The sequence below is a fragment of the Takifugu rubripes genome, chromosome 6 (assembly GCF_901000725.2).
Source record: "Takifugu rubripes chromosome 6, fTakRub1.2, whole genome shotgun sequence".
Classification (NCBI taxonomy): domain Eukaryota; kingdom Metazoa; phylum Chordata; class Actinopteri; order Tetraodontiformes; family Tetraodontidae; genus Takifugu; species Takifugu rubripes.
This window is the reverse complement of record NC_042290.1, coordinates 946,874-957,336: the sequence shown is the minus strand read 5'-3', so window position 1 is coordinate 957,336 and position 10,463 is coordinate 946,874. Positions and strand designations below refer to the sequence as shown.

Here is a 10,463-nt window from a genome sequence, read left to right as displayed (position 1 = left end):
TGCAGACTTCTGGTCAATGAGTCATATTCAACCTCTTGACTCCCTGTAAAAATGTATTATGTTGTTCCAAGAAGGTGGATGAATTTTGACTGTGTAGATTTATGACCTATAAAAACAGTGGGACAACATCGTAAAAGTGTAATGGTATCGACTTTGGCCTGATATACTGGAATTATGGGGATAATTAGAATGTGCTAACATCACTTGCATCTTTACTACAGTGACAAAAAGAAAGTGCTAAGAGAAGGTGGTGTGACAAGATCACCTGTTCTCCTGTGTTTCTAGAGTTGCACTCTGGGCCAAAGCAGCCACTGTGGAGTGTCTCCGCACACTTAGACTGACCGTGCTCCTGGCAACTAGAGGAGGGGGAAAAAAACAACACTGTTAAAAAAAATTGTTTTCAGTCCAGGTAAGTTCAGTTGAACGTGTTATTTGGTTGTCAAACCCACCAACTCTTCACTACTTTAGTATCTTTAGATCATTTAGGGTTGACACCCAAAATTTAAATCATGACCCTTCTTAAATTGGGCGCACTTTAAACCAAGCTATATTTAAATGTACAAATTGAACAATTGCTTGTAAAAAATTGAACAGTTGTTGGTTTTCCGCCCTGTGGTGTAGTACCCTAGATTGCCGCCAGGAGGCCATGTGCGATTACGCAAGTTAAAAACAGTGGAATTGTGTAACTGAACCTGAACGCTTGTCACTGGTTGCGGAAACGTGAAATTTCAGTGAGCCTGAATTATTTAGGTGTTCTTTGGCGATCACTTAACTCGAGAAAAGTCCATTATATAACAAGAACATTAAATAGCAACAGACACACGCGATGAGCTGCATCAAGTTACCCAAGTTGGTAAGAGATCAACAACGGAAATAAAACCATTGGTACCTAAAATAAAATAAAATAAAACGCTGTCTTATCAGAAAATATCACATTTAGTTCAATATAGACGAGCCAATTTGCCTCCTAATAAAATGATATTTTATTTAAAAAAAATTAAGCAAGTATTAAACGAAGAGAAGGCAATAAACACAAACTATTGCGCGACAATCTTATTTAGAAAGTCTGAACAGGAAGTCACACTTTAATGTCCTTACTACGTCTCGACTCTTTACAAACGGTGCAATGTCAGCAGCGTGACTTAAAACTTAAGTAAATTAAACACCACATCTCATTCTTTCAAATTTGAATGAAAACTATTTTAAAAGGGCACAAATTACATTTAGCACCGTTACGATGTTTCACAAGATGAGACGTGAAACTTTCGCATTCAGTAGCGCTTTCTCCGGGCTAACTAAGCTGCAACACACTCACAATGTATCAGGCGACAGGCGCTGCCGAGGACCGCCATCATGTTAATTTCTCCTTTAAACGCTCTTGTTTACACCAACGCTGGACAATCGCGCCTCCAGCAGCTGTGAAGCACAATATTTCCTCGTAGGCACAATGACTCCCTCTGTCCACAGCCCGATATCAAAGTCAGATTCCTTCAGCTATTTACCGGCTGACCGACATTTACCCGTTAAGTTACGAAACAGTTAAGGTCGCAGCTTCCGGTTTGTAAATTTAAAATAAAAATAAATAAGGATGATACATCAGAGTTTCGACTTTTGCAACCCACACTATTTTAATTTGCTATGGGTGCTAATTAAATACAGCATTGTGCTTTCCCACGTCGTTTTTCAGGTGCTATGCGGAATACTTTTCTTTCAAAATCCAAATCAGCGTTTTATTTTCTTTCGCTTTTATGTTCTAAAAATGTACTAATTGTTTCCCATTTTTAAAGCAGCCAAACGATTTTTGTTTGCTCATTAAATTGGGAGAGTTGAGGATATAAATGAGGGTTCCCTGCTTTTATTTGTTAAGGATTGCTATCCGGTTTCGGTCTAACGCTCGTTTTCTTTACACAAAACTGTATATTTTGATGACGTCGGACTCACGTCAGCCTACATTACAAAGGGGCTCGTGCTTGGACCAGATGGGTCACGCCCACAGCAGAGTTTAATTTATGCATTATAAAAAGGTTTAGCTTTGACTAAAATAGTCTGTGATTATCAGACTCTTTTAGTCAAAGCTGATTTGTTCTTTGAATCTCCGAATGTAAGAAAAGAACTTTTACATTTTCAACAACCTATAAATATTCCCGTGTTCCTAAAACTCCACAGTCGTCAAAGGTTTTCACCTCTAATATTAAATAATAAACAGCTATACAGAGAGAGATTTAGAATTTAGAGGATCCTGAGATGCTGATACTAAAGGAAGATGAATGAATGAATGAATGAATGAATGAATGAATGAATGAATGAATGAATTTCAGATACATTAACATTATTTTGTGTCCACAGAAATCAGGTGTCTTTATGGAGGTGTTGAGTTTCAACCTTCCGGTTCCACTTGGGTTAAAAACAGGTTCCTCTTTCTTTTAAAGAATCCAAATATAGCAACAGGAAGTGGCATCGAGTTTTCTTTCCTTGTCTTTCTTCTTTTCATCAGTTTGTCAGCCAGTCTTCAGACCCAAGACAAAAGATGGCCAACGACCTAAAACAAACATCTTTCATTTAAATATATCTGGAAGACAATCACAAACAAGGGAAGATGATGTCATTATGGGTTTATTTGCTTTAGGTAAAACATAAATCACGATAAACAAAAATACATTTCTACATTAAAAGAATGCTAGAACTATCATCTTTTAAATTGAAAACTGTATTTTTGTTTATCCATATGTATTATTCATTCCATAAAGTGGCCCCTGTCATATGGCACCATCTGGTTGAACACCATCTGGTGGTCAGCAGAGGAACTGCAATCCCTCAGAGGCGGCGTTGCTTGCTGTTGTGTCTTAATCAAACTTAGTCTACCTGCAGGTCAGATTACATCATACATTTAAATATTAATATGGGAACCAATACTCCTAAGAAATAAAAGCAGAAACATCTAAAGAGTGTGTATGTTACCAATCTGTTTTATTTATCTAATTCCAGTGTTTGAATTTAATAATTACACTGGTTAATATCAAGAACTGAGAATACAAACCAGCTAAAGACAATGATCAACAGTCCCACTTCAGGGCATTTATTCAGGGTAGAAGCAGGAAGACAGTCAAATATTTGGACATGAGTGGCAGCGCAGAGTATAGTGATCCCAAAGATTCAAGAATTTTAAACATTAAAGCACATACAGACTGAGATTGTGTGGTGCCGTTTGATCAATGCACATCAAAATCTAACCTATTTTTGGGCTGAGCGGCAGTGAAGGCTTTTTTTATCCAAACTAGAGAAGCAACAGTGGTGTGCAGTAAATAAAGTGGACTTTAGTGAAGGTAATGATAAGGTTTGTAAATCATCTCTTCCTCCCTGTCACCGTTAATCTACACAAGAATTATCAAGGCATAATTTCAGTCAAATCATGGAGGACAAGATGCGCTAAGATTCTGCACGTCATTAAGCAAAGGAGCATGAGCATTCCTCTACCGACCTCAGCCAACAGAACCTTTCTGCTCTGGACTCGTTGACCACATTGTCACTTTCATTTTTTTGGTTTCCCTGGGAGATTCAGAGACACCCGGTCATCATGATGTTTATTACTTGTTCAGCCAACATAAACAGATCCAGCAGGTGAATTGTGAGATGAAGACATGCACCTTCATTAGGCTCCCAACGCCTCAGACAGAAAACAGCTAAAGAGACTAGATTTCAATCGGAATTTAAAGATTTTAGTCAAATTTCACAGCGACAGAACAGGGGAGTGTGCTCAAGGTCGGCAGCGTTGGATGAAGCGTGGGTACAGGCACACGTCTCGTATGTGATGTCTGTTCAGCAGCCAGGTGAGGAAACGCTCCAGGCCCAGACCATAACCTCCGTGAGGGCATGTGCCATACTTCCTCTGAAACACACACACACAGTAACGTCAGACACCTGAGACGAAGAATCCACACCCCAGTCATCGCTGCGTTTCTGCTGGAAATCCAGAGAGCAACGGTCCTGATCCGATTACCTGGTCGGTGTACCAGTAGTAGGGCGTGGGGTCGATTCCCTCCCTCTTGTATCCCTCCAGCAGCTCCTCGGAGTCCCAGATACGCATGGATCCTCCAACGATCTCTCCAACATTTGGCATCAGCACGTCGACCTGAATCAAACAGAATGCACAATGAATATTTCCTAAACGATGGACCATTTTTGGGCTCTGAGCCGCAGGTCGCTCCCGCCACAACGAGGGACACCGTCAGTCGTACCGATTCAGTGAGGCGCTTGTCCTCGCTGCAGCGCTGCATGTAGAAGGACTTGATCTCAGCAGGGAACCTGCAGAGCAGTATGGGTTCATTGATTGTATCTGTCATCACCCTCTCTGGAGCCTCCGGGATGTCCTGGTAACAGACGGGAAGAAAAAAGGCATTTGAGAGGGTCAACGTGCAAAATCCTCCAGAAAAACCAAGAATGAGTGAGCAGGATATAGCAAATAAGGTTACAGGGAGGACAGCTTTATCGTAGCGGTTAAATAAGCTAACATTTGGAAGTCAAGACTCTTCTGCCCCCTATAGGTGGGTCTGAAAACAGCAAAACCCAAATATCTAAATTGTAGTTTATGGCCACAAATGTGGCGTTTGTTACTTCTGCCTGTAGAACTTTTATCTTATCACTGATTAAATGTTTATCTTGGATGTTTACTTGGTGACATCGATGTGTTTTCTTCCTGATTATCTTACATTACCACCAAGTGAGTGGCCAACATTAAAGCTAGATAAAATGATTCCTTAATGAGAGAGTTTTACACAAATAATGCAGTAAATGACATGGAACACTGTTGAACTGCTCACAAGCACAAATATCCAAGCAGCCATTCATGACTTGTCCATTTAGAGAGAGAAATGTTGAACTGAGCTTCAGAAGGGAGGAAAGGTGATGAAAGAGCCTTTCAAAGTTGCGTGGTTGTTGGTGTTGATGGGCTGGTCATTTCAGACTCTGCTGACACCTTCCTACATGGGTTCTATTTCTAAAGTGGTTTCATACACTGGCATCCACAGCAGGTAGACAAGTGTGTGTGTGTGTTTACGTGTAGATGCTACCTCTCCAAACTCATAGAAAGTGCCGTCCTCCTTCTTGACATCATGCTGCTTAAGCCACTCAATGGCCTCAGTGTAGTTCATCCTCTTGAAGGGCCTCTTAGGAGGCTTAAAGTTCTGGAAAATCCAAAGAAAATGATTTAATTTAAGCTAAAATGACTGCGAGCCTTCTCAGATTCACCATGAAACAAGAATGTTATTTGAGGTAGTTTTCATCAGGACAAAATGAGCTGCTGTTAATGGAGCTCTTTTGACATCTGGTGTGACTAAAGGTGATTTCCATCCATGTCAGTGGCTTTGCAAGGCTTCGCTGCTAAATGCACGTACAGGGTTGATGTCGTTGAGCAGTTGGCCGGCGGGAGATTTGAGCACTCGATCCACGACATCACACACCAGATCCTCCAGTCTGGTCAGCAGATCATCAAAGGTTATGAAGGGACACTCTGCTTCGACGTGAGAGTACCTAAAGGCAAAAATGAGCCATCAGGAAATGGAAGCCTTGCAGGTTGGTTTTACCTTTTGAGTAACTGTTTAAGCGACTGGTTTTACTCACTCAGACAGGTGTCTGCGGGTGCGGGACTGTTCCGCTCTGTAGGATTGAGCGATGCAGAAGGTGTCACCCAGGGCAGGTATGCAGGTCTCCAGGTAGAGCTGGGACGACTGTGTCAGGTAGGCCTCCTCTCCAAAGTAGTTCAGGTTAAAGAGCGTGGAACCACCTTCCACCTGAGTCTGCACCAGTGTCGGCGGAGTGATCTACCCACAGGAACCACACAGACAGGAAGAGGATGTAGGAGGTTGATGATAAACAGTGCAGAATAAAGCTCTGCTGTTATTTAACAGGGTAACACTCCAGCTCAGACAGGAGGATCTGTCGTACCTCGTAGTAACCGTTGCTGAAGAAGTGGTCTCTGAAGCACTGAGTGACGGTGGAGCGGACCCTGAGGATCTTGGACACATTCTCCCCTCTGATCAGCATGTGGCGGTTGTTCAGTTGCACGTCCACATCCGACTCTTCGTTCAGTAGGTTGTCGGCGCCGCCAGCGGGAGCTAAACCAATCAGCTCCCAGAAGTCACAGTGCAGCTCGTGGCCTCCAGGAGCCTGAGCACAGAGCAGAAACGTTGCCAACACTGTCGTGTCTACGCAAATACCAGCAATCAGCGACGTTTTTTGCATTGAAACAGCAGCTATGATCAAAGTTTGACACGTGAAGGGGGAAGGATGCGTCGGAAGACCGACTATGATCACCCAAAACAGAAAAGGGAAACTTTTTATTCTGGGCTTCTTCAGGGTGGTGTGAAAAAAGGCTCATTTTAGAAATGAAATGACAACTGGGGGCTGATTTCTTTTCACTGTTGTTAAATCGAACCATTTATTTCAAGAAGAATGTCTTTTTCCAGGAAAGAAAAAGCTTTTGTAAAGAAATGAATGTGTACTCTCAGTCGGCAGGGTGAAAACGATTCAAACGTGTTAGGTGCAGGTGCCATTTTCTCCTGTAAGCTGCTGCTGTGTTTACCTGTTTCCCCTCAGGAACTGCAGAGATCATCCCATACAGAGCCACCGTGCTCTCTGTGGACAGCACCAGGGCATTGTAGCACTGACACTGAAGACAAATACAACAGTCAGACTTTCGTCATCACAAAGACAAATTATGATTTGCGTAAATATTTCTGGATCATTGAGGTCACGTGTGTGGAATGTTGCGAATAATATATTCCAGATATGGTTCTTTTATATTTAAGTTTGCATCATACACTTTCAGACATGTGATAGAGTTAGAATGTGGTACCAGTTTATCAGACAGGACACACTGAAGGAAACCAGTTCCGTCTCTCAGGACAATGAACATCAGGTTCTTTCCTGAAGATGGAAACAATATACAGGAATTAACATGTCATGTTCCAAATAACACTCAGCATTTGTATTTGTCTCTAAATTCAGCAATGTTGTCACTCTTGCTAAATAACTTTCTTTGTGAAACAGATTAAAGATACCGAACTGGCCTGATTTCCTCCTTCTTACCCTGTCTCCTAAGGCGATGGACCCATCCAAAGACTTTGACTCTCTGGCCTCTCTTTGGCTCCAACTGATTGATCTTAACCTGCAACACAGTCACACACACTTTGCAATCATTTGCTATCATGGACATGTTTGCGTTATCAGCATAAGAAAGTTACATAATAAAATGATTAAATAGGTAACCTACTTTGATTAAAGCAGTTGTTTCAGTATAGATACTACAGAATACTGGAATTAAGTCTTCCTAGTCTGAAACATGCACACCCATGTTATGTTTTACAGTGTCATGAGACCAGTCGTGCAGATACTGAGAAGCTTAGTAAGGTTTTAACTAAGAGACCGATGAGTAAATACAGGAATCAATTAATGGACTTTTAAATGCGTATTAAAACACTTAAGAGGCAGGAGCCTGGACTTGCTTCATCTGCAGCTAGCTTACTATCTTGGCACAATAAACTAGCAATTTAAAATCAAAGCTCTACCAGTTGTGGCATCTGGATACGGTTTTGATATATTATTTTGGTTACACGTTTATTTTCATAAAAACTGGCTGGATTTCTTTGTGCACCTCTTCCAAGGGTAGCCCGTTTTCACAAGTCTCGGTGCTATGAGTGGAGCCATATTGCCGCTTTAACTGATCCAGCCTTTCCAGCTTTCGTTCTGCAGGTTGAACATTTACTTGCATTTCTGATACACCAATACTGATTTGTGGCTTCCCTTTCATTTAAAAAAAAAAACAACAACGTCAAACTGTTAACGTAGCAGCTTTAAATGCTTTGAATCTGACTGAAGTGTTACTTCCTGCCGCCTCTGGTGAGATTTTAACCAGTAATAAGGAGCGTTGATAGTTTAATTACAAAATGATGGTGCACTTAACATGTCTAGACCTCACAACAGGCAATTAGAAACCTAAAGAGTGCATTAGCTTACATGGCTGCAAGAGAAATTATTCAAAGTGTGAAGACCGACCGTTTCAGGACATGGCAGACTGGAGTCATTTTCAATGATGATCTTCTTGGCTTCTTCCAAGTTCTTCTCCCTCCTTTCATTATCTTCAGCCTGCATGAGACTTAGTCAATATACCAACCTGATTTTTATCATAATTGTTAAGTTGACTCTAGCCAGAATAACCCATACATCGATGCATCAAAAACCCCACCATGGAGACAGTCAGGGAACAAACCTCCTTCTTGTCTTTGGCCTCGTTCTTCGTCTGCTCTTGGTTGAAGGCTTTCTTTGCATTCTTCATCTGTGTCTTGGAAATCACTGCCCACCGCTGAGAGAGGAGAAATGAGATCATGAAAGGTCATTTCTTCTCCAAAACAGAACCACTTCCTGTATCATGAACTATAACAAGTGATATAATTGCTAATTGTTAACCTCTCCCTCCTGCGAGTCCACATAGATGGTGGGAAAAGGCTCCTTCCCAGCAAAAAACAAAGCCTGAAATGGAAAAACACGCACAATGAAACATTAGCGAGTGTTTAAAAACGGTAAACTACAGTGATGGATCACACCAGAAGCATTTACCTTTAGGGGCGTTTTGAAGGGTTTTTGTTCAGTGCCGTCTCCATCCTGGTCACTGCCACATTTGTCTGACACATACAGCTCACCTGGGAAACAGGTAAATATAGAAAATACCCAGGTTTACTCAAACCAAACCTAGATTGTTTTCGGGTAACACATATCATTTACCAGATACTCCCATCAGACTGTTATAGGAAGCAAGTTACTATGGCAGAAATGGAATAAATTACGACATTTATGTTTTCATATTATTATAAGTCCTGGGATTTAAGTCTTTAATTGAATACAATGCAATACTCCGTGTTGCATGAGATAAACTGGAAATGTATGTGAACGGTTGAGAAATGAGCAATAAACTAATTAATAAGTGGTGCTTTGATTGACCCATAAAATTCCTACACTGACGCAAGCCCTCCGCTCCCACAACCAACACTGTCGTGTCTACGCAAATACCAGCAATCAGCAACGTTTGGCTCACAAAATGTCTCCACATTAAGATAATGAGCTCGCTGATTGCCAGGACACAGTTGGCAGAGGACAACACGTTTCATTGCTAGCTAGCGTGCTAACGGCTAATATTTGGGCAACTGATGCAATCCGTACACATGTCTTCGAAAGCTAGCTCGCTTACTCAGCTCCGGCTAAGCTTACCCACAGAGACTTGTTCCACACCTTACGTTATCTCCGTCGCCATGTCAGCCCGGGTGTCCACTGAGATATATTTAAGATAAAATAACTTTTAAATAAAAAGCAGATGTTACACTCGAAGAAAGCAGCCACCGCCGTTGACAGCTGCCCGCCCTTTTACTTCCGAAAAGAAGTCCCACTGAATTTGCTCGGTTGTTAGACCTGATTGGGTAGTGGAGACACGTGACTTCCCAAACAACCAATCTGATTGGTGAATTTCAGTGATTTTCAAAAAGCGTAATTATCCTGCGTCATGATGAAATCGAGGCGTTACCTGAAAGACGAATACGAAAGAGAAACTAAACGCTCATTAGTTACAAATATAATGTTTCTATTAAGGGTTCACGTTTTTCTGAAATGGAAAAACGAAACATAACGCCTAACTTCTTGGTTTGGTGAAACTCTAATCACGTCCAATCTAAACTATTGCAGCAGATTTTACAAACCAGATGTTACCGGTACATATTTTAAATGTCATCTTGCTGTTATTGTGTTGCTTTTATTATTGTATTACCGGTAATCGTTTCATTTAAGATAATGAGCTCGCTGATTGTCAGGACACAGTTGGCAGAGGACAACACGTTTCATTGCTAGCTAGCGTGCTAACGGCTAATATTTGGGCAACTGATGCAATCCGTACACGTCTTCGAAAGCTAGCTCGCTTACTCAGCTCCGGCTAAGCTTACCCACAGAGACTTGTTCCACACCTTGCGTTATCTCCGTCGCCATGTCAGCCCGGGTGTCCACTGAGATATATTTAAGATAAAATAACTTTTAAATAAAAAGCAGATGTTACACTCGAAGAAAGCAGCCACCGCCGTTGACAGCTGCCCACCCTTTTACTTCCGAAAAGAAGTCCCACTGAATTTGCTCGGTTGTTAGACCTGATTGGGTAGTGGAGACACGTGACTTCCCAAACAACCAATCTGATTGGTGAATTTCAGTGACTTTCAAAAAGCGTAATTATCCTGCGTCATGGTGAAATCGAGGCGTTAGCTGAAAGACGAATACGAAAGAGAAACCAAACGTTTAATAGCTCATTAGTTACAAATATAATGTTTCTATTAAGGGTTCAGGTTTTTCTGAAATGGAAAAACGAAACATAACGCCTAACTTCTTGGTTTGGTGAAACTCTAATCACGTCCAATCTAAACTATTGCAGCAGATTT

The 10,463-nt window shown here is 41.4% G+C and overlaps 2 protein-coding genes across 6 annotated transcripts in view; both read right to left on the bottom strand.

Annotated features, from left to right (window-relative positions):
* fech (ferrochelatase) overlaps window positions 1-2,195 on the bottom strand; it is a 10,454-nt gene extending 8,259 nt beyond the window's left edge. Inside the window, exons 1-2 of one of the 2 annotated variants that reach the window (XM_029837132.1) lie at window positions 1,316-2,183; window positions 266-356 (exon numbers count right to left, since the gene is read on the bottom strand). In XM_029837132.1, the coding sequence (XP_029692992.1) occupies window positions 266-356; window positions 1,316-1,355 (131 nt within the window). In that variant the 5' untranslated portion in view covers window positions 1,356-2,183. Of the gene's footprint in view, window positions 1-265; window positions 357-1,315 lie in introns of both variants that reach the window. The other variant, XM_029837133.1, reaches the window with a different exon arrangement.
* A 755-nt stretch (window positions 2,196-2,950) lies between these two features.
* LOC115250123 (asparagine--tRNA ligase, cytoplasmic) lies at window positions 2,951-10,161 on the bottom strand. Of its 4 annotated transcripts, none has more exons than XM_029837125.1 (15): window positions 10,002-10,161; window positions 8,611-8,693; window positions 8,461-8,523; window positions 8,264-8,356; window positions 8,050-8,139; window positions 7,084-7,162; window positions 6,851-6,921; window positions 6,578-6,664; window positions 5,941-6,162; window positions 5,617-5,816; window positions 5,391-5,526; window positions 5,067-5,180; window positions 4,236-4,367; window positions 3,998-4,129; window positions 2,951-3,886 (listed from the first exon to the last, which is right to left on the bottom strand). In XM_029837125.1, the coding sequence occupies exons 1-15, from the start codon at window positions 10,021-10,023 to the stop codon at window positions 3,755-3,757; spliced, it is 1,656 nt and encodes a 551-aa protein (XP_029692985.1). In that variant the 5' UTR covers window positions 10,024-10,161; the 3' UTR covers window positions 2,951-3,754. The 4 variants fall into 4 exon arrangements, with proteins under 4 accessions (XP_029692985.1, XP_029692984.1, XP_029692986.1 ...); XM_029837124.1 differs by having other exon boundaries at window positions 9,981-10,160; XM_029837126.1 differs by lacking the exon at window positions 10,002-10,161 and adding an exon at window positions 9,259-9,437.
* Between the last annotated feature and the right edge of the window lie 302 nt (window positions 10,162-10,463).

Excerpts from the sequence above, each read along its gene's own strand:
- LOC115250123 (XM_029837124.1), bottom strand. The coding sequence starts at position 10,023 with ATGGCGACGGAGATAACGCAAGGTGTGGAACAAGTCTCTGTGG. Across the intron at positions 5,527-5,616 it reads ACCCGCAGACACCTGTCTGA|GTACTCTCACGTCGAAGCAG; the intron begins GTGAGTAAAACC and ends TTTTGCCTTTAG. Across the intron at positions 3,887-3,997 it reads ACTACTGGTACACCGACCAG|AGGAAGTATGGCACATGCCC; the intron begins GTAATCGGATCA and ends TGTGTGTTTCAG.